This window comes from Lipotes vexillifer, unplaced genomic scaffold (assembly GCF_000442215.2).
Source record: "Lipotes vexillifer unplaced genomic scaffold, Lipotes_vexillifer_v1.1 scaffold988, whole genome shotgun sequence".
NCBI lineage: Eukaryota > Metazoa > Chordata > Mammalia > Artiodactyla > Lipotidae > Lipotes > Lipotes vexillifer.
In genome coordinates, this window is record NW_006797916.1 from 1,349,830 (window position 1) to 1,375,224 (window position 25,395).

General features: G+C 61.0%; 1 protein-coding gene and 1 non-coding gene across 2 annotated transcripts in view; both read left to right on the forward strand.

The window, feature by feature from the left end:
* The first annotated feature begins 5,392 nt into the window (after nt 1–5,392).
* On the forward strand, nt 5,393–5,465 carry TRNAE-UUC (transfer RNA glutamic acid (anticodon UUC)). Its single transcript has one exon. It is a non-coding gene; the product is annotated as a tRNA-Glu (tRNA).
* Nucleotides 5,466–16,021: 10,556 nt separating this feature from the next.
* Nucleotides 16,022–25,395, forward strand: part of GPC1 (glypican 1) — a 27,939-nt gene continuing 18,565 nt past the window's right edge. Inside the window, exon 1 of the mRNA XM_007469944.1 lies at nt 16,022–16,187. Within this exon, the coding sequence (XP_007470006.1) occupies nt 16,022–16,187 (166 nt within the window). The remainder of the gene's footprint in view (nt 16,188–25,395) is intronic.

Consider the following 25,395-nt stretch of genomic DNA (forward strand, 5'->3'; position numbering starts at 1 on the left):
GCCCAGCTGCATCTGCTCGCCAGCCCCCAGGGCAGGAGAAGCTCAGGGAGAGGCCGAGACCAGCTCACCAGGGATGGATGCCGGGGTCCAAGAGCGGAGAGGGAGGGAGGGGCCCACGAGAGCAGAGCTTGGCTCCCTCTTGGTCGGCAGGGTGGGCAGCGGCTGGAAGGGCTCGGGCTGAGTCTGAACCCTGCACCCCAGCCTTGTCCTCGCCTGACCAGCCATGTGACCAGGTGGTGGCCTCACGTGGAAGGCGACGACACACAGGCCTCTGCCCTGGGATGTCTGCCATGGGCATGTTTCGAGGTTCAGAGCCCTCTGGGGGCCGTGGGCCTTTGGGTCCAGTGTGGGGTGAGCCCCAGGTCACTCCACCGTGCCAGGGAGAGGCTCTCAAGCCATGTCCTGGGCCAGCAGGGACTTGCATGGACCTCCGCCCATCCCTTCTCTCTCTGTTATCACCGGGGACTGCTCCCCCATGTGAGAGCTGAGGCTCCTGGAGGAGGGCCCGGTGGGGCGAGGGTCCCAGCCCACTCCCAGGCAGAGCCCTGAACAAGCATGGGGCCAGGATGTGCCAAGTCCTCCCCCGGTCCCAAGGTCCCGGTAAGCGGGGACGCCATGGCTGTGGAGAACAGGGTCATCTGCAGGTGGGTCCTGGTGCTCCAGAGCCTGGGCGTCCCGAGGGCAGTGGTCAGTTTACAGGACCCTCGGCTGAGCTTTGCTGCCAGTGACTCAATCGCACAGGAATCTAGGTGCTGCTGGGAAGCTGGCTGTAGACGGGCCAGAATCCGAGTCAGCTGGCTTCAGTAACGGAGGTGACCCCCATGACCCGGGCAGGCCCCCAGACATCTCCTGACTGATGATAAAGGTGCTGTTGGTTCCATCTCTCTGGCACGGCGGGGCTGCAAGGGCGGCGTGAGGGCCGCCTTCCTGCAACAGCCCAAAGAGCTTCGGGCTTGTCCATTTTATAGACTGAGCTGGGGTCCAGGTAAGCTCTTCTTTCAATTAAGCATCTTCTGCTAAAAGTAAAGTTTGCAAACGACTGACGGAGCCAAACCTCATCAACGCCCCGAAGGAGGCAGGGCAGGCAGGGGAGGAAGAGGCCGGGCCAGTCAAGGGCAAAGCCAGTTGGGGGCAGCCCCACACACCCTGCGGCCTCAGCCTCTCCCTGTCTGGGTCTGGCGCTTCGGGCCAGAGTGGGAGAGGGACCTGGCAGGGAGCCCCCTGCAGCCGGGCCAGGCAGCCCGGCCCCTCTCCCGGCATCGATCACTGGCAGGCAGCCCCAGGTCTGTCATCAATCACCCAGGGTTGATGGATCCTCACTTCTGGAAGATTCCGGAACAGTCTGCTTCACCGCTCCCATTCTTTCTCCAGAAGCGGGGTGGCGTCGGGGAGCTGTTGGTGGCCTCCTCTTCCCCCGCCCTGCGCCGACCTGGGGTGGGGCTCCAGGCCATTCTCCTGAGGCTGAGCCCCACCTCCATCGGCTGTGCATTTGGGACCCTGGGTAGGAGAGCTGGCTGTGGTGGTCTCAGGGCATAGGGGATGCTGCCTGCCCGCCGCCCTGCTGATGCAGAGTTGGGCACCATGGCCAGCCCTAAAGACAGGCCAACCCCAAACCAGGCCAAGGCCCCTGGGGCTTTGGAGACCCCCGCACGCAGGTCCCCAGGGGTCTGCTCCCCACTCCCCATCCAGGGAACCCTTGGAGGGTGGCCCTAGAGAAGGATTGGGGTGACAACATGGAAAGACACAGGAGGCGGAGATGCCTCCGGAAAAAGCACGCTGGTCCGGACAGGAATCCCTCAGATGTGCCCCAGCGCAGGCCCGGGTAGCAGAGAATCTAACCTCGCCCAAAACGAGGTCTGGCCACAGCCCCGGCTTCCGGGAGGTGAGCCCTGAGCCCTTGGAAGGTACCACCTAGTGGGGGTGTCTGTTCACCTGGGGACCTCGGTGACAAATATGATGTGGGGTGCAGTCTTGGGGTCGCGTGGTATCAATTGACCTCAAGAGGGGCTGGACGCTGAGGTCAGCCACTTGGCCAATCATCAATCAGTCAATGAATCGTGCTCCCGTAGCGGGGCTCCCAGAGAAACTCCAGACTCGGGCTGCAGTGAGCCCACGACTGGCTGTGCTCCGGGCCCTGATCTCACGTGGATGTGGGGAGGCCGGCCATCCTACCTCCAAGAGGACAGTGGAAGCTTCCTGTCCGGCGTTTCTCCCAGGTTCTGCACTCAGCTTCTCCCCGTGGCTGCCTTTAACCTGTCTCCTTTCCCGGGAAATACCATAACCCTAAGTGTAGCAGCTCGGGTGTGTTCTGAGCGTCTTTCTAGTGAATCACAGAACATGAGGCTGGTCTCAGGGACCGCGGTCTTGTCACTGATGTCAGAAACAGTCTTGTGTGGATTTTCCCTCCCGCCTGTGCCGGGCAAACTCTGGACCCCACCTCCCAGAGCTGCTGCGGGGAGACTGGTCCTGCTGTCCCGGGGGGCCCCCGTCATGTGGCAGAGGTGCTGGAGGTCACCCACTTGCTCCTCTGAACACAGATGGCTGTGCTGGCAGGGCGGTGAAGACGGAGAAGGGTCTGTAAACATCTAAACAAGCTCTGGCCACTGGCCCTCTGGGACTCAGGCTCCTTAGCTGGAGAACGGCACAGCGGGGTCCCCCGACCGAGGTCACCTTCCAGGGCCACACTGCAGCCACACGGGGGGCCGGGCCAAGGCTCCACCTCTGCCCAGCGGGCCATCTGCACAGACCTCAATTTCAAACAGAATCAAAGTCTTTTTAGAGTTTGGGCAAAAATCTTGTGATTTTTCTTCTTTTCAAATAGTTTGGGCTTGGCAAGTCCCAAACTATACTTTGCCAAAAAGTTCTCCTTCCTCCTGTAATTTAAAGAAGGAAAAAAAAAACAAGACGCCAAAAACCACTGTGCACTTCAAGGGAAACTCGGTCTGTATGCCGCTTCTGCCGCGTCATCAAAATCACGGTCTGGAGAATCGATGTCGGGTCCAACGGCCTCGCAGAGCCTTTCCCCGAGTTTGGTCATTTTCTATTTTATAGTTTTATTTTTAATCCGTCCACGAGGTGCTGTCTCTGCAGGGATTTGGGAGCCGGCCAGGCCACAGGTGGCCAGGTGATCCCTGCCGAGAACCCCTCCCCAGGGCTGCCAGGCCTGAGGGCCGGTACCCGGCAGCCGGCGGGCCAGACCCCAGCTGTGGGCGGAAGCGGGACAGCCGGTGAGGGGTCCTGGGTTGTGAGCTGCCGCCCTCCGCCCTGCCCGTCCTCTTCAGAGGCTAGGGACCCAATACCGTCTCCTGACTCCGTGTGCCAGGACAGACAGACTTGCTGACACCACCCACAGGGCCCAGAGGGCCTCGGTGGCCTCTGCTCCGTGCTCCGAGGGCTAACAGGGAGGGGCTGCTCTACCACGGTGGGGTCTGGGGAAGGATGAGGGCGTCGGGATCAGGGCTGGTGCTTGACCTGCATCTTGCCCTCTGGGGGGTTCCCTGGGAAAACAAAGGATAGAAGGGTGGCCTCCTGGGTGAGCAGACCCCAGGCAGGGGAGACACCAGAGGGATAGGACCCCTGGCTGAGCTCTTGGGACAGGCAGGCAGGATCTGCTGTCTGGTCCATTTGACTTGTGCTGCCAGGGCTCCCCCTGACCGAGCCCCGTATGTCCTCCATCCGTGGGTTTTCCGTGGCCCTCAGAGGAGGAGGGATCCTGCAGGGCCTACGCCATCTGCAGATGGGCGGGTGCCATGCCCCAGGGAGCCGCCGAGCCACACGCCTCTGTGTAATGACAAGGCACCAGCCCACTTACGGGGCCGGGAGCCAAGTGTCCACAGCTTTGAGCAGTGGTTTCTGCTCGGATTAAGGGATGCACATCTCCACTTCCACCATGTGACCCATTCTGCAGATCTGCCCGGGGGCACCAGCCTGCTGGGGACACCAGGCCCACAAAGTCAGGTGCAGGCCAGCGCCCAGACCTCATGAGGGGCAGCTTCCACCCTCCAGCCCTGGCACGGCGCTCAGCCGTGTGCCCCCAAGCTCAAAATTCCAAAGGACCTACTGTACAAAGATGTGCGGGGAGAGGCTGCAGACCCCTGGGTCTCAGCTGCTGGGCCTGGGGGTTTCCGGGGTGGGTGACTCCACCCATTTCCCGGCAGCCCCGGAAAGGGCACACCTGCCTCCCCAAGGCAGGACGGCGCCACCGTGAGCACGGGCGATAATGACTGGGGACACTAAGCACAGACAGCCCGGGGCAGGACAGGAGGGGGCCAGGGTTCTACAGGGAACTTTCCAGACTGTGGGACACACAGCACCAGAAGCTGCATAAAGCAGGCCAGGCCCGACAGGTTCTGTCTGTCACACCCTGGCTGAACAGCAGCCAGAGGTACCCGGGGGACAGAGCCACTGATGCCCCTCTGACCCCACAGTCACAGCGATGTGGTCACCTGCCCTGAGCCCAGCAGGGAGCACCAGGGCAGGAGAAGTCACCCAGACCAACAGAACCGGAGGGCTTGGGGGCTGACCTCAGCAAACCACAGCCAGGATGGGGTTGAAAACACCTGCATTTCATGTAGGGTTTAATCCTGGGACAGAAGGATGGCTCGGCATCAGTAAATCTATAAATAACCCACTATGTTAAGAAGTGAGGAGAAAAAAATATGATCATCTTAAAGGTGTTGAAAGCATTTCATATCCTTTCCTACTAAAAACTGAAATTTCTCAGCAAGAAAAGAAGGGAGCAAACCCCCTAACGTGATCAATATTTCTTCTAGAAATCTTCAGCCAAAGTCATGATTAACAGTAAAACTTTAAAAGCATCCCCCTTACAGTCGGGAGAACAGACAAGGGTCTCCATCGTTACCAATATATTTTTTTTATAAAGTTATTTATTTATTTTTATTTTTGGCCGTGCTGGGTGTTCGTTGCTGCACACAGGCTTTCTCTAGTTGCAGCGAGCGGGGGCTACTCTTCGTCGTGGTGCACGGACTTCTCCTTGCGGTGGCTTCTCCTCTTGCAGAGCATGGGCTCTAGGCACACAGCCTTCAGCAGTTGTGGCTCGCGGGCTCTGGAGTGCAGGCTCAGTAGTTGTTGCGCACGTGCTTAGTTGTTCTGCGGCATGTGCGTTCTTCCCGGCCCAGGGATCGAACCCGTGTCCCCTGCATTGGCAGGCAGATTCTTAACCACTGCACCACCCGGGAAGTCCCACCAATATTTTTACAACATTTCATCTTTTACCAGTATTACACTAGAGATCATAGGCAAGGCAGTAATATATATACTTTAAAAAAAGAACTGAAAGCCATAAATATTTGAAAATAAAAAGATCAAGCCATGACTAACTGTAGGTGCTATCGAGAAATCAGAAGGGGGCCAACTGAAAAGCTGTTTGAATTCCCTGGGGGTCCAGTGGTTAAGACTCGGCACTTTCACTGCCGAGGGCCCAGGTTCGATCCCTGGTCAGGGAACTAAGATCCCACAAGCACTAACTTTCCTGTACAAGTAATGACTGATGAAAATACATTGCCAAAAATGTCACAAGAGAAAAAAAAATCTAAAAATAAATCCAAAAAAATGTAAAAGGCCTAGATCAGGGGTCCCCAACCCCCGGGCCGCGGACCACTACCAGTCCATTGCCTGTTCGGAACCGGGCCGCACAGCAGGAGGTGAACAGGGGGCGAGCGAGCGAAGCTTCATCTGTATTTACAGCCGCTCCTCATGGCTCACATTACCGCCTGAGCTCTGCCTCCTGTCAGCATTATGGGGAGTTGTATAATTATTTCATTATGTATTACAATGTAATAATAATAGAAATAAAGTGCACAACAAATGTAATGCACTTGAGTCATCCCAAAACCATCCCACCACCCCCAGCCCGTGGAAAAATTGTTTTCCACAAAACTGGTCCCTGGTGCCAAAAAGGTTGAGGACCGCTGGCCTACATGATAAAAATTATAGAACTTCATTGAAAAGCAATTTTTTTAAAAAACTGAATAAAGGGAGAAATTTGAAATACGTAAGATTCTCAATTTTGAGAAAAAAAATCAATTCTCCCAAAACTAGCCTACACATTCAGGGCAATTCATGAGACTTAAGGTCGAGCCCAAAGTTCTTACAGAGGAGAACATTTGAAAGAATAGCCAAGAAATTTTGAAAATTAAGAAATATGTGTCCTATTAAACTATGGTATTTGAAACAGTGAGGTTTTGGTCCAGACGGAAACCTGCACAGAGACGGGAGGATGGGAGTCCGGAGACACCCCTGCGTGGGTTGGAATTCATGTGGACTGACTCACATGGTTGCGGGCGAGCTGGAATCTGCAACGGAGACTCCAGGTGACAGACCTGTCCTTGATCCATAGAGAACTCCTCAAATATCATTACAGAAAGACCAACAACAAAGGTGGAAGATGGCAAAGGGCTCGGATAGATGGGCCCCAGGAAACACGCAAGGTGCCACGAACTTATGAGAACATCTCAACCTCCCAGTCCTAGGGAAGCACAGATGGCAACACTCGTGAGATTCACCTGTCATCCAGGTGGGCACATGACAAGGGGCTTCACCTGGCCCGGTGTTTCGGAAGGACAATTTGGCCATGTTTATTTAAAATATTGAAGTGCACACCCCATAACTCAGCGGACGTGTTTCTGATCATCTGTCCTATAGAAGAACTCATGTGTGCTCACATAGACTCACTGGTGGGGTTTAATGTCGATTTGTCTGAAATAACAGAACTCTCGAGGAGAGGCGTGGTTGAATAGAAGGAGAATGCAGCCGCTTTGCAGAATAAAGAGGAAACAAGCAGAAAGGACAGGGAGATCTGGACATACGAATGTGAAATGACCACCAGGACTTAGGGTTCAGTTTAAAATGCTCCACAACAATATGCCTGGTAGACCTGAACTATTAGGGTCTCTCAGATGCCCAGATAAGACCCAGAGAAAGTTCTAGAAGGGCATGCCTGCAGTCTTAACCTCAATACTCTGGATGGAGGGTGTGAACAGGAACTTTATTTTTCGTCACACACTTCTGAATTTGGAGTTATAACAATCACATATACATACGCTACTAGAGAATTTTTTCAAGTTTTTAGGAAGTTTTTAATTCTGGCTCTTGGTCATGCACACCGGATCTTGGCTGAGAGCAGCGGGCTTCGGCCTACTCGGCCACCTCTCACCCCAGCACCTCTGCCCACTCCAGCAGGGGCTGCAGCAAACAGTCCCCCTACCCGAGGCCCTGCGGGAGACCCTCCTTGGTTTGGACAGGTGGACCCACCTGTCCAAACCAAGTGTGTCACCCGTAAGTCCCAGGATCCCAGGCCCTCCTGCTACCCCATACATAACTGCACTCCCGGCGCCGGCGGCACCCAATTTTGAGTTAATTTTTGTGTATGGTGTGAGCTAGGTATCTAACTTCATTATCCCAGCACCATTTGTTGAAGGGACTATTCTCTCTCTCAGTGAATGGTCTCCACACCCTTGTTGAAAACCAATTGACCATAGACATGCATGGGCTTATTTCTATTCCATTGGTCTATGTCTTTACACCAGCGTCACGCTATCTGATTACTGTAGCTTTGTAGTGGGTTTTGAAATTGAGAAATGTAACTCCTCCAACTTTGTTGTCCCTTTTTAAGGTGATTTGGCTATTCAGGGAACAACATTGTATCGCGCCCATTTTTCCTATGAGATAATGGAGAAAGCAAAAGACACAGTGCCCTCCTTGGGTGGCTCAGCTGGGCACCAGCAGTGCTGGAGACGATGAGGGGAGAGGTCTCGGGGTGAGGCAAGGGCACTGGGGCTGCAGGCCGGGGGCTGAGGGCACAGTGGGCAGGCACCTCAGGCCACCATCCCCGGCTCCAGCCCCAGCCTCAGGCCTGGGGAGCCCTTTGATCTGGGGCCCTTGGGAAGGGCTAGGCTGCCTGTCTGTCCCCTTCTCGGGTACACCTTTGCCAGATTCTCACTGAAGGGCAGGCACCAAGGTGACAGGCAAACTGGTCAATGTCACCATCCGGTCTAAGCCACCAACTGCCTACACGGAGGGGACACTTGACCTCCAGTGCCCCCTGCCTCCCAGCAAAGGTGGGCCATGGCCACGTCCTGCTCACCCAGAACTGGCCCAGGTCTGGGACACTCGGGCTGAGCTTGGCTGTAAGAACGACCCAACAGGCCAGGTCATGGCTACAGGCTGTGGTCACCAGCCTCCCCTTTCTCACCCAACTCCTCAGCCGTGTTGCTCCAGCCGGTGCCTCCTTTATCCATGGGGATGTCCCTGCTGTGCTGGGGGACGGGGGGGCTGTAGCCTCCCGTGCACAGGGCCAGGGCTGGAACCCTCCCTCACCTTCGGTTGCACCCAGGACAGCAGGGCAGGACGAGGCCGAACCGCTCCCCACACCGTCCTTCCCAGCAGCGCACCCCTGACTCTGGAAGCAGCCTGCCGCTTGACTACCCCTCCCTCCCACCTTCCGCCCGTTTCAAGGGGTAGAGGTCCCTGGCTCAGCGCCAGATGTGTCCCCTCCCACCCAGGAGGCTTTTACTCTTGCACAGAGAGTCAGAGCCCAGCAGCGTCACTGGCAGACCACGGCAGCTGGAGTCTTCTCTCAGCCCCACCTGCCAGTGCCTCCCCTCACCCGAGTTCCCACCCTGGGACTCGGTGCACCTTGCAAGACCTGCTCCTTGGACCCTGCAGGGCCCCCCAGGAGAAAGCGCTTCCCTGTGGGCCCACACTCCATCCCCTCCCTTGGCTCTGCCCCGGCCCCAGCTTCACACAGCACGTGGTGGTCTGAGCGCTGGGTGGCTGGGCCGGGTCCTGACCACACAGGCTGGGGGCCTCCTCAGCCCGGTATGCAGGCCCCGCCCCCAGCCCCTGGGCTGCCCACCAAGGCCGCTGAGCCCAGAGCCACCTGCCCACTGTTCTCTGCTCCTCCCGGGCTGGCCAACAGGGTCCCCCAGCCTGGCCACCTCTCCAGTCCTCCCTGCCGACTCAGCCCCTTCTCTCAGGCGGACTCCCTGGGGAAGACCCTCGAACCGACGGCCCTGCAGCCCGGGGCACCTTCGTCAGCAGCAGCAAAGATTGGGACAGCCAGTCAGAGAGAGGTCCGTTCCTGGAGCACCACTCAACGGCCGCGTGGTGCAGAGGAACCATCATGTCCTGGGCATGCTGAGATCTTGGCCCACGAGGCGAGCACGGGGTCCGCGCCTACAGGAGCTCAGGGAGCATCTAGGTGAGTGAGCAAGGTGATGCCTTGTTGTAGATGCCGATCTGTCTCTTCCTGAAAATGACAACTGGAATCTGGGTCCTCCTTCGGCCACGTGGAGGACCCTGGTCCTTCTGGGCCAGCTCCTCCCAGGGGCGAGCCCTCCACAGGGTTCTCAGAGGATGCCTCGAACCTGACCAAGCCCTGGAAACTGGTCTTTGCTTTGGGGACCCAGCAACCCGAGGGCTCTCTGGGTGATGAAGGAATGCTGGAAGGCCTCAAGTGCGGAAGACCGACGTCCCTTGAGGTTCCGCGAGGTCTCAGGTGCTGCATCTGTGTGGACACATATGTCCTCGGCCCCAAACCTCTGGGGCTGGAAGCAACCTCAGACCTGCCCCACGATGAGTGGAAGATTCCAGGAGTGAGCCAGGGCTGTCTGGGGCGGAGGGAGTGGCCTGGTTTGGTTTAATGTGACGGGCAGCCGGTCAGCCACAAAGTGAGTGGCCGAGGGCTCTCCGGCATCACCCTGCAGGGCTTTGGGTAGAAGCTGGTTTTAGGACCAGCAGCCTGGCCACGTGGACTGGAGGAAAAAAAGATGAGAAGCCAGCGACGGTCCAGGCGGGAAGAGGTGCAGAGGGGCACGCAGAGCCAGGCAGGGAGAGCCAGCCAGCCCAGCCGGAACGCAGCCAGCTCCCGGTGGCCTGGGCCTGCCAGGAGAGCTTCACCCCAACACGTCAGACGGCGCCTGGACACCCCAGGTCCCGGCTTAGCCCTTCCCCGGGGACGGGCCAGGGAGCCGGGGCGAGGACGGCGGCACAGGGGAGCGTGCGCCAGGTGGGCCCAGGGCTAAGGGTGGGGGTTCCTTCTCCAGTGGGTGCGCAGACCCCAGACTCGGCCGCCCCGCCCGTGCAGCTCCTCCCCAGCGAGCCCCGCGTGCACGAGAGGCCTGCCCGGGCTTCTGGCGGATCAAAGGGCCCCGCAGAGCTGAGCAGCTGAGCCGGGCAGGGGGACAGGTAGGACCACCCTTGCGGAACGAGAGAACCCATGTTTTGTCTGACCTGCTGACCCCACGGTGCTCGGCAAGGGCCTCCTCCCGAGAGGCAGCCCCTGCCCCAGCTTGGGGAGCAGCTCGGTCTCAGAGCAGAGTCAATCTTCTGGGGGTTGGGGATGAGGCCCACGTCTGGGGGGCCTCCAGAGTCCCACTGAGTGTCTGGGCAGAGTTGGGGCCAACTTTGGGGTCTCCACACTGGGGCAATCCCGGGGTGGCCTTGGGCCGAGACCCTTTATAAGGACAAGAGACGCATTCCCGAGCTGACGAGTGAGGGACTCTAAGTGTTCTCCCACCTCCCCACAGAGGCAAGGAGCTGCAGTAAACCAGTGGCATCCACAAGGCCCACAGGGTGGCTCCCCCTCCCACCCGCAGGCTCTGGGGAACTCTGTCAGGGACCCTGATTCCGTCTGCAGGAGGCCCCGCCTGGCGAAGCCTCTGCTCAGCCACGTCACATTCCGCTCTGTCGGCCACACCCCGTGGCACCTATTTCCTCTCTCAGGCTGCTGCCCGGGGCCCCCGTGCCCCACAGAGGCGGGGGGACCGTGTGTCCTCCACTGACTCGCAGGGCATCACAACATCTCCGGGCCCCCAGTGGGTCAGGGTGTGGCAGCCTAGCTGTCCTGCCCAGTGCCCTCTGACCCCGTGCCTTACTGCCAACAAGATAGGGCCCTCGTTAGGGACACGGCTGGCAGTGGCGGTCGTCAGCAGACACGTGGATGGAATTGCTCAGTCTGTCTGAAAACTTGCTCTGGGGGCTCCCCTGTTGCTCTGCAATAGCTGGGGAAGGGGAGCACAGGCCCGTGGGGATCCAGAGGTGGAGGCTAGTGGGCCGGCAGCCCTAATGTGTGGATCCGGCGACCCGCTCACTCCCCGTCTTCTGAGCAGCCGGGGCCCACCGTGCCCTGACCCCTCCCTGGCCGGAGAAAGGAAGTGGGGGGCAGGGTGCTGCCCTTCAGGACTCGGGGTCACTCCTCGAGAAGACGGAAACGTGGGAGAGCACAGGCCCCCTTCCGAGACGACTCTAAATGGTCCCTTTCTTCTCAGCCCTCCCTGGGTGTAAGCAGAGGGCAAATCCATCACACACCCACTCGTTCAGGGACGATGCCTCTTCCTTTTCATGAGCAAACCACTCACTCCTTCCTCCCTTCCTTCCTTCCATTGCACGTCTGTGTCTGCACGTCTGTGCCCACACCTCTGGCAGACCAGGTCCCCAAAGCAGGAGGTGGTGGTCTTGGTTGGAGCCACAGCAGCCATGTGTGGGCTCATGAGGCCCTCCCCAGTGTAACCCGGCCCTGGCTCCCGAAGCCCAGGCTGTGTGGGGATCCCACACCCTGGGCTGCCCCAGACGGGCACTAGATCTGAACGGCAGGGCCGGGGCAGTAAGTGGGGGCCTGGCAGAGGCAGCTGTGTCTCAGGAACAGCGGAGTCCCAGCAGCTGGCACTGGGGCAGCTCCTCTGGGCTTCATGACCTGGGATGGGGCCCCTTCCCTCTCCCAGTAACAGTGTCCACGTCTGTACAACATAAGCACTCCCTTGGGTGGGGCAGCAAGGAAGGAGGCTCTGCGGGCCGGACAACTGGATGGAAGAGGTGAAGGAACACTGCAGGTGCACAGGCATCTCCTCTCCAGGTCCCCAAAGCCCCGTGACCTGGCAGAGCCGCCTCGAGCCGTGACCACCTAGCAGTCAGCTGCCTCCACACCTGGCCTTTCAGATCCTTGTCAGCAAGGCCCTCTGGCAGGCACCGGCCCCATCCAGAGCCAGAAGGATGGTCCCGCCTGGCATTCCGCTGGGCCACAGGCCAACACCGTGGCAGGGCCTTCATTACTGCCTCCTCCCAGGCCCTGAGAATGGGCCCCCCAGGAGCTGGGTCCACACTGGGTCACAGCAGCAGCATCCCTCCCGCACAGGCACAGACCTCCCTCCTTGATCCTCACAGAGGAAATAAGGAAACTAAGCTGAGTGCCACATCCAGAATCACACTGCTGACAAGTGGGAAGGCCGGGATTTGAACTCAGGTCTGTTCCGTTCGCTCCGGGAGAGGACCAGGGAGCCAGCTAGTGCCAGCTACCAAGACGATGCATTTCCTTTCCTCACGTTGGCTTTCTGTCACTTTCAGTCATCAAGTGTCCTGATGATAGAAAACTGGCAAGAAACTGCACCTGGTGGGGGAGGCCTGTGCCCTGGGAAGAAACTCCACCCCAGCCTGGCCCCGGGCCGCCCCTCGGCCCCCTCAAGTGCATAGAGGCTGAGCACCCACGAAGCCACCCAACATAGAGGAGACCAAGAGGAACAGAGCCAGAGCCCCGGACCCCCGGGGAGGGGAGGGTGCCCGGCTGCCATTCCCAGTTCTCCTTACAGCCATTCTCCAAAGGGACACTGCACCCCTCACTTACGCGGCTCCCCTCAACGTCAGGGAAGTGAGAGCTCGGATCCAGCTGGGGGCGCGTCTCCTCACTAGGGGACACTAGGGGAAGGGCCCTGGCCGCGAGGGTCGTGACCTCTGAAGGGGAACGACACAGGGACTTTGCAGGCAGTGGTGAGGATTTCTCTAGGGGATGGAGTCATCGTACACCTGGGAGGGGCGTGTGCAGGGGCCGTGCCCATGACCACCATGTCCTGAAAACCGGCCACGTGAGCACGGCACGTGGACATTCTGGCCACACCACTGTCTGGAGGCCCAGAAACGCACTGGACTCTGACGCCACCCTGAGAAATCTCCCCGTCTGGCCAGATTAAGAGGAGGCGACAGATCCCCATAACAACAGTAAGTGTGTGTGACTCCATCGAGCCTCCGGCCGTCTGGCTCCTGCCTGACCCGGAAGCACGTGGCTGGAGGTGAGCTCCTAAAGAGAAGGTGGGGGCAGGGGCCAGGTGGCCTGGGCCAGGCATGGGGTGGCCTGAGCCAGGCGGGTACAGGGGAGGCATCTAGGCAGCTGCACCAGGCACAGGCAAGCAGGGACAGGCTGGCCTGAGCACCGCACGGGATCTGTGAGTCACCAGCGTGACCGGGTGGCAGGTGCGTGAGCAGGGCCAGGGGCCAGCACACTGGGGTAGGGGCCTCCCAGCCCCTCTCACACGGTAACTCAGTGTCTCTGGGCGAGGGGGTAGAAGGCTGCAAGCCCCCTCTGAGGCTGCTGAGCCCACCACTCTGGGAACCCCAGGGGAGGCGTAGGGCCCTCCTTCCTGCCCTGCTGTGAGGTGAAACCATTAGCCCCCAGGTTCAAGGTCTGGGCGCCCTTATTGGCACAGGGTGGTTATCCTGGGGTCCTCTTCCAAGAGTGCCTATTTACTGGCTTTCCCCCCATTTCAACCAATCAGGCACCTGGAGTCATGGCCTGGTAGGTCTCTGGGGCCTTTGCACACGTATCAGGAGAGCAGCAACGGGGTGGGGGAGTGCAGCAGCCGGGAGGAAAGAAACGGAGGCGCCCTCAGCTCCCGTCCCCACCCCCCCCCCCCCGCCCCGCCCAAGCCAGGAGTGAACCCAAACAGTTCAGATTCCACGGCTCAGGGCTCAGTATCATTCCTAGAATGCTTTGAAGTTATCGATACTTTTTGCCCTTACCTGACCTACAATTGGAAATAACAAAATATATCATTTCCTACTTTTTGTTTGTTCCAAACGTACTCTCAGGCATCAAGAATTCTCCCCACTTAACCAAAGTTCTACCGTGTCCAGCTTATGTTACTTTTTTAAAATAATTGATTAATTAATTTGTTTTTGGCTGCATTGGGTCTTCGTTGCTGTGCGGGGCTTCCTCTAGCTGTGGCGAGCGGGAGCTGGTCTTCATTGTGGGGCTCGGGCTGCTCTCTGCCGTGGCTTCTCTTGTTGCGGAGCACAGGCTCTAGGCGTGCGGGCTTCAGTAGTTGTGGCACACGTGCTCAGTAGTTGTGGCTGGCAGGTCTAGAGTGCAGGCTCAGTAGCTGTGGTGCATGGGCTTCGTTGCTACGCGGCATGTGGGATCTTTCCTGACCAGGGCTCGAACCCGTGTCCCCTGCGTTGGCAGGCAGATTCTTAACCACTGTGCTACCAGGGAAGCCCCGCTTATATTACTTTTAATGTTTGTCTTTTCTCAGTAGCTTATGATTATTTTTTATTGATTTAAATAAAATAATTCCTCCCCCTCATGCATCTTTCCATCCAGAAGAATCTTAATATTTCAGTCTGTCATCTTTTGTAGATAACTGTTTAGTGCTTACTGTGGGCTAGTTTTTGGACTGTATGTAAAAACATTGCACATGTTAATTTACTTCTCACCACCGCCTTACAGGGCATGTATTAGCTCATTTTTGCATTCATTTAACACATATTTATTGAGAACCACTGTGTACCAGGCACTGAACTAAGTCCTAGGAATATATAGCGTGTCCTCTTGAGGAAATTGAGGCTCAGGGAGGTTAAATTACCTGCCCCAGATTATATAGCCTGAGAGTAGATCTGGAACTAGACTCCAGGTTTGTTGGGCTCCAAAGCTTGTGCTCTTAATCACTGTAGTTACGGCTGCCTGGTAGTGTTGTCTGGGTTGCACACTGCTCAACTCCAGGGGGAGCCATTCACATTGCAGTCTATGTGAAAACATCCTCTAGAGTTGTGCAAGGCAGCACTGCCCCCCCCGCCCCGGTCGGTCTCTCACCTCACTTCCCGCGGCCCGCATCCCCATCCTCTGCCGCTGCCAGCACTGTCCACCCGCCCTGCACGGTCCCCCGCCGCCTCACTCACTGTCACGCTCTCCTCAGCCCCCAGCAATATGACCTGTTGGCGGCCCGACGCCATCCCTTCCCCAAGAGGTCACCTGCCACCGCCCAGCGGCCCAAGCCAACGGACAAGCTTCTGCCCCCCTCGCTCGCTTCTCGAGCATCCAAAGCATCACGTGGAGGGGACACAGAACCCGCTGACGATCTCCAACAACTAACTCGTTGGTTGCCTCTACGCAGGAACGGGCGCGCGTGAGGTCTGGACTCTTGGCTAGTTTGCTACGCACAGCGCCCCACTCTCTCCTCCACAGAAACAACCAAGCGTGAGCTGGAGCCGCGGGAGAGGTGGCTGAAACGGGCGCGGGGCCGAGGGGCCGTAAAGGGGTGCAGCCCAGGTGCGGGCGGGGCACAAAGGGGACCAAGGCCGTGGAAGCGGACGCGCCAGGCACGCGGCCAGGGTGCAGGAAGGCACGGCCTGAGCCGAGGAGAGAGAAAACGGGAGGGACGCCGACTTCGGCTGGGGGCGGGGAAGCCCCTGATAGGCGCGCGGAAGGCGTGATGTCACGTCCGGCGGGGGAAGCCCTGCCTCAGCACCCCCGCCCCCGCCCCCACAGGTGGTGCCGCCGCCCCGGGCACTGGGAGTGGAGGGCCCGCCCTCGAGGACCCCGGACACGGCCCGCGCGCTCCGGGCCACCCCGCGTCCCTCCAGCAGTCAACAGATCCGCGCGAGCCGGGCGGCCCTGGGAGCAGGAGGGGCGCCCCGCGCGCCTCGGATCGCGCCCCCGCGCCGCGCCCCGCCCCGCCCCTGCGCGCCCCGCCCCGCGCGCCCCGCCCCGCCCCTCTCCCGGGCGGCCGAGGGGCCGGGCCGGGACTGCGCGCTCGCCTGCCGCGCTCTGGGCCGCCGGAGAGAGCGGCCGGACCTCGCGCCCCGCGCGCCCCGCGCCCAGCCGCCGCCGGCTTTTGTTGTCTCCGCCTCCCCTGCCGCCGGCGCCTCCGGACCGCGAGCCGAGTGCGCCGGGACCTTGGCTCTGCCCTTCGCGGGCGGGGGCTGCACGGGCCCGGCCGGGGGCGCCGCCGGCCCCGCCATGGAGCTCCGGGCCCGAGGCTGGTGGCTGCTGTGCGTGGCCGTCGCACTGGCCGCCTGCGCCCACGGGGACCCTGCCAGCAAGAGTCGGAGCTGCGGCGAAGTCCGCCACATCTACGGGACCAAGGGCTTCAGCCTGAGCGACGTGCCCCAGGCGGAGATCTCGGGTGAGTGACCCGGCGCTCCCGCGTCTCCCCTGCGCCCCCTTCTCTCTCCCGTTCTGCCCTCGTCCGCCCTGCGCCTCCGCGCCCCGAGCCGCCTTCCCTCCGCCCGGGTCTCCTCTGCTCCGCTCGGCCGCCCCCCGGCCCCCAACACGCACACCGGCCCCTTCCCCGCGGAGCTCTCCTCGCCGGGCGGCGGACCGGGCGGTCCCTGGCTCGGTGCGTCCTCCGGGACAGGCAGGGCTGAGCTGCGGGGCCGGCTGTCGGGGCGCAGCCGACGGCGGCCATGGGCTGGGGACTCCCACCGGCTGTGCGGCCCTCTCCGGGAGGCGCCTCGAGTCGGTCCGGGGATTCCCGGGGGTCCCCGGCAGAGGCAGCCTAGGGGCCCCGGGGAGGTCGGGAGCGAACTGTGCGCTCGGGGAGGGGCGGGGGCGAGGGTGGAGAGGCTCGACCTCTGCCACCGGGAAGGGAACATCACCTCGCAGGGATTCCTGCCCAGGGAACTTGTGCTCGCCTGGCACTCAGGGCCGCCTCGGGCGGGGAGTCCAGCTGCAGGTGGTCGGCGCCTTGGATCCCGCCCAGGGGCCGTGTCATTTCTTTGTAAGAGCATCGCCGTCTCAGGCGGCCTCAGCCCTGCAGCTGCCCGCAGTCCTGCCCACACCCTCCCTGCAGGCCTCTGAGGAGCTTTGGGGACTGGAGTGAGGGTGGAGGTCTAAGGATTTCACAGATACCCCCCAGGCTTTTTCCTCCAACTGCAAACGTGTCCAGAACCACCGTGGGTCTGCGCGTCTGTTCAGGGTGCCTGGGACACGGTGGACGAGAGCGGAGCAGACCAGCTTCCTGCCCTGGGGAACTCCTCCCAAACTGGGGCGGGGGTGGGGAGGGGGCATTCGAGTAGTGACACGGGGGACATGGAATGACCACAGCCACAGGAGTTCTGAGCGAGAGAGGAGTGTGAGGGGCAAGTCCATGGCCGTGTCTTGCTGGGGAATGGGAGGGGGCAGCCAGGTCCTGGACCCTGGCCCCCAGCAGGGCAGGACCCACAGAAGCCTCTGCCTTGATACCTTGACAGACCCCTGCTCCGGGTTCAAGTCCCCCAAGGTAGGCCTTCCTGTGCCTCTGTCTGCTGGCAAAGCCCTGTCATCGTCAGGGCTGCCACCCTCCCTAGGGGACAGGTTTTGGGAGGCACATCTGGGTGCCTGGGGCCAGCACACGTTGGTTCATAAGCCCCGCCACCCGCCATGCAAACAGAGGAGCTAATGCCCGGGAATCCCTGGCCTTTCGGTTGAATCCCTTGCCCTGGGCCCTGGACACCAGGGTCTCAGGGCAGCTGAGCGGCTGCCCTCACCCAGCCCCGATCTTAGACGGCACTCCAAGGTCCCCTCGCCGCACAGCTCTCCTTCACACGTCCACTCCCACTCGGCCGCTGTGTCCTCGGGACCATCCTACACTTGATCGCATCCACAAGCCTCTGTCCCGGTTAGGCTGAGAGACAGAGTGGCAGAGTCTGGGCAGCCGTCAAGGGCTGGGAGAGAGCAGGGCAGGCTGGAGAAGGTGAGGCGGGGCCGGCAGGGGGCTGGGTCTTGGCCTCCTGGGGCTGGGGCTGCAGTGGGTTGGGGACCCGGGACCAGCAGAGTGCCTTGCTGTGCACGTGACGGAGCGGGGGGTGTATGGCCGCCCAGCAGCTGTCCGAGCACCGTGCCAGCTAGGGCTTCAGGTGCTGCCCCCACCCCAGGGGCCTGGACTGCACCCCTTCCCGACCAGTGCCCATGGCTCCTCCGTCCCAGATCCAGGGGCTTCTGGGAAGCTGCTCTCCCCGACCCCCTATGGCTTCAGCCTCCCCCGTAAGCACCTGAACTGGAGAGTGCCCTGCAGGGCCCAGGCACCGAGGAGAGTGCCGGTGCCACGTGGGGTGAAGGAAGCAGGGTGACCTCCCAAGGCAGCGGCCAGTCCCGTCCTCTCCTGCTCCGAGGAACTTGGCCGGGCTCTGTGGAGCGGGCGCCCTCTGGTGGCCCCGTGGTGACACGCTGCTCTCCGGGATCCGGGCCTTTGGTCTCTTGTCCTGCCAGCGGGCAGGCAGACTTCTCCAGCCTGGGGAGCCCCCGGGGAGGACGCCTGGGCTGGCTGGTGGGGTAGAGACTCAATGCTTGCTAGCCGTTGGAAGGGAGGGAGGGCGGCCCTGGGTCTTTGGGTGGCCTTTCCAGCCTGTGCCTGCCCGGGAGAGCAGAAATGTTGTGGGCTCACGAAGGAGGGACCATCAGTGCGCACGGGGCTCCCGCTCGTGACTGTGTGTAGTGTTTTGGATGGACAGCCAGGCGAGGCCGTGATGAGGACGATGGTCACATCCCCTTTTATGGGCTGCACAGCCCAGGTAGCCCTCCCTCCGGCCAGAGCACTGTATGGAAGGTGAGGGGGAGCTACCACTCTAGCTGGCTCCCTCTGCAACACTGGAGAAAAGCCCAGCCCCGTGCTGCATCTCGTGCACGCACACATGCACACGCACACGCGTGCACGCACACACGCGCGCGCGTGCGCACGCACACACGCGCACGGGCCGACCGTCTTCTATCTCTGCCTGTGGGGTTGCTTCGGGTCCCCAGATGTCTCCTGAGCACCTGCTCGGCCTCCTGACACTTGACACGGTTTGTCGTGTATCTCTCTGACCCTTCGCTGAGGCCCTGGGGGCAGAGGCCACCTCTGTCTGTACTGTTCTCTAGTAGCCACTGGAAGGCTGCAGGAGGGGTGCACGCGGACGCCATGCACTCTGCGGCTGCCTCAGGCCTGTCCTCCCCTTTGCCCCCTGCCATAGAGGTCCCTGGAGGGCCTGCAGGCAGTGGTGTCTGGAACTTGGGAGCCCTCAGCGTGGGTCCCTCCGCATGACTGTCTAGCTGGTACAGCGGATGAGGAGGGGTCTTTGCAAACCTGCTTCACAGAAAAGTAACTGAGGCCGAGAAGCCCCACAGCTTTCTTCAGGGGCCTCGGCCCACATGGAGCTCTGAGGTCTAGAGCCCAGTCTGTTGACCCCAAAGCCAGTGGCATTAACTGCTGAACAGTCCTGGGCTCTGTGTTCTCTGGAAGCTTCGTGCCACCCCAGCCTGGAGGCCTGAAATGGGGCCTCGAGGGCAGGCCCTTATGGGCCACCAGCTGCCTTCTCCTAGCCGTAGCCTTCACTGCTTAGGCCAGGTTAGAGCTCCTCTTAACTGGAACGCCTCCTGCTCCTTCTCCAGGGCCACCCTGCCCCCACCCCGACTGCTGCCGGTGACTCGGCCTTCCATGTAGCCAGGCCTCACCCTGAGCTGGTCCCGGGAGCCTGTCCAGTGAAGGCCTGCTGCTCCTGCCCTGCTAGAGAGGGCTGTTCCAGGGGCGTGAATCAGGCGACCCTGCCCAGGGTGTACGCAGAGGATGGACCAGCTGTGTCCTGCTGGCCGACCGTAAGAGCAGCCCCTGGCGTGTCCCCAGCACCATGCTGGGCCAAGTCCCCCAGGAGCCATGGACAGATGTCCCATCCAGGGGTAGGTGAGTCCAGAAGACAAGACAGGTCGGTCTTGGTAGACTGGTTCCATGCCGGTCCTAATAAGGAACAGCGTGAGCCCGTGGTGGACAGGGCTGCAGGGCCACTGAGGCCTCCCAGGAGAGGGACTGAGGACACTCGCACCAGGCGGCAGGTGGGCTTCGGAGCCGGGGGGAGAGCAGAGGATGTGTGGGTGCACCGGGCCTGTGCTAGGCCACCCACGTGCAGGGCGCAGGTGTCAGCCTGGCTGGTCCTGGACAGGGAGACAGGCCAGGAGAGGGGCTCACCCAAGGCCACGCCGGTATCAAATCAGGCCCAGGCCTGGACATGCCCAGGTGGTGAGAGGTTGGTCAGCTCTCCTAAAAGCCAGACCCTCCTTCCTGAGTCCTGACTTGGTTCAGGAGGATTTCAGACCAAGACTCAGGGCCCTGGCCTTGCCTGTCTGATGTCTCCTTGCCTGGTGCCTGGCATGAGCTGTGACCACATCTAGCCGTCAGCACAGCCCTGTGGGGTCAGGTCATCACCCACATTCAGGAGAGGACACAGGCTCAGGAGGGTGAGGGCTCCAGCCTGGGGCCACCTACCCCATGCCAGCTGGCGGCCTTCTTGCCATGTGTGTCTAGGAACAGGCCTGGGCAGGTGCTCTGAGCTGCCTGAAGTCTCTGGGTGGAGATGGTTCAGGCGGAGGTGCTGCAGTCCTCCCCAACCCCAGGCCCTACGCCCTGTCCCCAGCTGTGGGGTGGGGGCTGTCCTGTCCTCCCAGCCATGACCCCTACACTGGGGGCAGGGCCGGGGCCTCCAGCTTTCTCGACTGTTCTTGGTCTCGCCATGGGTGCAAGGGAAGCTCTGGGTGTGAGGGGTGCATACCAGCTTTCCTGGCAGGAATCCTGGAATCCTGGGTAGATTTAGGAGCCCCTGAGGGGGCCAGGCCATACCCACCCCAGCCCCTCGTCTGCCTGTGGCCTCAGCGTTGGTTCCCACCAGCTCCTGGCTGGCTCACCTTCCTGGCACACGCGCCCCCTCCTGCCAGGTCGGCCCTCCCCACGCCCACCCTCGGCACACGCCCGTCACCGTCCTCCCTCCGGGGCTTGGCCCTGCTGCTCAGCTTCCCAGGCATCCCCAACACACCCACTACTCTCCAGGGCTCTCCCTATTTTCCCAGGGTGCTCCCCAAGTCTGGGCAAGCTCAGCAGTAAGTATGCTGAGCACTGCCCATGTGGTGCCAGGCTGGGCTAGGTGCTGGGGGTCAGGCGTGTGTCCGCTTCCCCCAGCTGCTGGCACAGATGCAGCAGGCTAGGCGGCCTCACAGCAGGAGTTTATTGTCTAGCAGTTCAGAGGCTAGAAGTCCAAGATCAAGGTGTCACTGGGCTAGTACATCCTGAGGTCGTGAGAGAGAAGCTGTTCCAGGGCCTCTCCTGGCTCCTGGGGGTTGCAGGCGATCCTTGGGGGTCCTTGGTCTGTAGTCTCTGGGTTTGTCGTTATGAGTAGGTGTCCCTGTGCTGGTCTGCTTCTGAATTTCACTTTATGGAAATGAGGACACCAATGCTATCAAGTTAGGGGCAGTTACATTTGCAAAGACCCCACACTCAAATGAGGTCACCTCCTGAAGTCCTGGGGGTTAAGACTCTGACATATGAATGAGGGTCAGAGTTCAGCTTATTGCAGGCATGGCATCTCACTCTTGGGTGCATCCTGTCCAGTGGCGGGGATCCTGGGCTCTGTGTATTTCGGTGGGTGGCTCCTCAGGACAGGGCCATGCCATAGGCTCAGGGTCTCGGCCCAGACGTGCACCGGGGCCTTGGTGTTGGAGTGAGGGTGTCAGACCATCCTTAGCCCTCTCCTCACCCCCACCAGCCTGCAAGCTTCTCAGGAAAATGGCCAGAGTTCTGCACCCTGTAGGCCTTAACTTCTCCAACTGAGTCAGAGAGGAGGCCCGGGGGCCACGCATTCTGACATTCAGAGTCTGGTAACTGCCGACCCGCTGATGCATCTCACTTGTGGCACGTCCCAGAACCTGGATGGGCAATGAGGGGCCCAGCTGTAAGACCTTCATGGGGGTCAGGAGCACCCATCTGGGAGAGTTGTGACTCATTGGCACCAGTTTGCAGTGGACAGGCTGGGGATCCCCCCCACAACAAGTGCGAGGGCCCCTGAGCAGGGGACACAGCATGCAGGGCAGGGTGTGGGGAGGGGAGGTGGGCAGGCTCGGTCTCCGGCGGGGGGAGGCCAGGCAGTTTGTGACGTGGCCGAGTCCGGGGCTGCAGGGAGGCAGGAGATGGAAGATGGGGTCCAGCACCAGGTGAGGACCAGCTAGCAGCACCGTGAGGCAGGCCTCCCATCAGCTCGCGCGTCTGCAGTGTGGCCGAGCCCAGGGCCCTACAGGTGGACAGGATGGACAGGGTGACCACAGCCGGGCCTGGGGCCAAAGAGAGCACCTGGGCTGGAGCAGGCCAGCAAGCGGAGGCCCTGCAGGCCCCGCCTTCCTCACCCCTCCTTCCCACACACTGAAGTGTCCAGGAGGCAGCTCGGGCCTCGGTCCAAGGCCCTGCATCCTTAAGCCGTGCCCTGGCCTCCGCTGGCCCATTGCCTGGCAGCCCCTCCCAGCCTCCCAGAGCGGGCAGGACAGGGTGACTGCAGGGCAGGCCGAGTACCACCTGGTGCAACCACTCTGTGCAGGTGGGGAAGCTGGGTCCCAGAAAGGGGTCCCCAGTGCTCAGAGCCCTGTCCCTGGAGTAGCTTCTCCTCCGTGGCCTTGCTGCCCTGGCCCAGGTTTGTCCCAGGTATCTGGTGTGGGCACCGGACAATGGTGCCACCCATTGAGGGGGTGCCCCAGAGAGGGGGAGGTCAGGGGCGAGCCCATGCAAGCCTGCCTCGTCGGGGCACTGGGAGGCATCCGTGTGGCCCTGTCTGTAGGTGCTGGGCGTGCATTCCAGGCTGCAGGGGTGAGGTTGGCCAGAGGACAGAGCTGGCGGGGAGGCCACAGAGCTCCCACAGGTACAAGGAAAGATGGGCCCTGGCAGGCCCCAGAGGACTGAGGGGCTCCAAGGCTAGGACAGGTGGGCAAGCCCCAGGAGGGGCTGGGTGGGGTGTCCGGGAGAGGAGTCGGCCTGAGAGAGGTGCACGTGAGGACTCGGGCTGCAGGAGGGCCCGGCCGGCCGGCCAGCAGGAGAAGAGACGGCCCGGCTCAGCTCACTCTAGCCCAGGCTCTGCCAGCCCACCACCTCAAGGAGGGCCTCCTAAGCTCAGAGCTGGTCCTGCCGACGGGCGCCAAATGCCCGCGCCCGCCGCCCCACCTGCTTGGAAGGGATGAGGAGAGGCTGGCCAGGCAGGAGGCAAGGCCCTTCACCCTCCTACCTGTCCATCCATTCGTCCGCTCTGTGCTCACCCTCAAGCTATGGGCCTCACCCCCGGAAGGTCAGGGTCTAGTGAGAAACTCAGCTGGGGCTGCCAGGCCCTCCCAAACCCCGCAGTCTGGAGCCAGGCAGCCACTGGCCATATCCTGAGCCTCGTCTGCGCCCTGGCTGTTGGCCCTGGGGGTGGATTTGGCTGCAGTGCTCCCAGCAGCTTGAGGGATAGGCCAACACGTCTCCCTCTCAGGCGGGCAGCCAGGCCCTGGACAGGTGCACCTGGCAGTGACTGTGGCCCTGTGTCTGCCTGGCGGGGACATTTCTTGGGCCCGTCATCAGCACCAGAACCTGTGGAGGTCTGTGTCTTGTGCACACCTTCGGACAGCATCCCCAGCACTGAGGACCTCTCTCTGAACCTGAGGGTGGCCGCCCGGGCTCGTCTGTGTGTCTAAGCGCATCCTTGGTGCCTGGGGCCACCTGTGGACATCTGGGCCCTGTGGTGAGCCATGTGTGACGTCTGTGTGCGTCCTCAAGTGTCTGGGGCTACGGAAAGTACATCGCACCCACCTGGGACCATCTGCAGGCCCTGGGGAGACAGATGATGCCACCTGCTTCAGAACTGGCCATCTCCCTTCATCATGGAGTTCGGGACACACCGGACCCATAGGGGTATTTTAAAGAGACGAGGCTCTTACAACGTTAAGCCCCGCCGTCCCTGACCCCCCTCCCCTGGCCTGGCGGTGGCTGCCCACAGGACACTCCAGGCGCCTTGCCGGTCTCCCTTCCAGTGACCTAACACCCAGGGACTGCCACCTCCCTGTCACTGTGTGTTTGGGAGCTGCTGCAGGTCAGGCACACAGCTAACCGCCCCAGGATAAAGTGGGTGTTTCCAACCGGGAGCCGTTCCCCGGGGGCGTTTTTGGTTGTCACAGCATTTAGGAGAGGGGACAGGGAGGCCAGGGACCCCATGAAGTGCAGGACCCTCCTGAACAGGTGGGAGGTGGCTTCCCGAAACGCCAGTCCCACCCCATGAGAAGCCCTTGAACCGAAGCTCTAGGCAAGATGGAGCCAGTGGCCGAGGGGGCAGAGGGGAGGGGGCACCCCTCTGCTTTGGGGCCAGGATGGCCTTCCGGGGATGGTGGTGGAGTCAGCTCCAGAAGGATGGGCAAACTGGGGTGGACAGACGTGGGTGTGCAGGCAGGTCATTTGAGGCTGGGGTCCTTCACCAGGGTGCACTGGAGAGGCCCAGGTTTAGGAGTCAGGGAGTTCATGAGCTTGACTGAGAAAGAAATTAATCTCCTTTTTTGCTAACCTTTAGCATTTCTTGTTACTATGAACAAGGCGGCGATGGCATTCTAGAATCTGGGACTTGGTCACCGGTGGAAACTGCTGATTTTCATGTCCTTTTACGCTTGTAGCAAATATCTCAAAGTACCGTTTCCACTCACCACAGCTTTGAGTCTCTGATGGGCATCAGGCCTGCAGGATGTTCATAGGAAAGCGCATGGACACCACCTCACACACCTGTTTATAATGTTCCGACGGCTGCAGCGCTGCAGCTAGCTTCCTTCATGATCCTCTGCGTAATTTTTTACTTCATTACTTCTTTATTCTGAGAACGGGTCTGCAGTCTTCAGCCAGCGGCCAAGGAGGCCCAGGGCCCAGAGAAGAGGAGGCCTCTGGGTGGCGGGCTGGGCCCTCAGCCAAGGCGGGAGGGCCGGTAGAGCGCCACGTCTGCCCCAGGAGAGCCAGCGGGCTGTCCAGGAACTGGAGCAGAGCGGGGGCCCGGCCAGCTGCCCGCGGGTGGGGGTGATAGGGACACAGAGATCAGTCTCTCTGAGTCACTCGGTAGTGTTCCTTGAGCTCCTGGTAGTGTTCCTTGAGCTCCTACTGTGTGCCGGGCGCTGTCCTCGGTGCAGCCACAGTGCCATCCGCGCAGGGACTGGAAGGTTGTCAGAGGTTTCACGTGAGCTGCAGCTTTGCTGGCCACGGTGACCACATGTTACTTTTCTAAGTTACAAGTAACGAGAAATAACGTGTGGGTTTAGACACACGCATGCGGTTCGCAATCATACATGTCCCCCTTGACTGCACAGCGAAGACCCCTCCCAGCCTGGGGCGGCCCCTGGCCCACGTGCCACTCGGCCACTCTCGCTGTGAGCCGTGGCCTTCTCGCCCCATCCTCCCTGAGGGCTTGAGGCGCTTGCTCGGCCACAGCTCCCCTCCTGGCCCGAGGGTCCCACGCTGCCCTTGCAGGGCTCTTGCCTTGGGCCCCCCACCCCAGGCATTTCTGGCCCAAGGAACCAGCCCCCACCTCCTCTGCTACCTAGAGTTTTCAAGGCCACCCCCCCCCCCC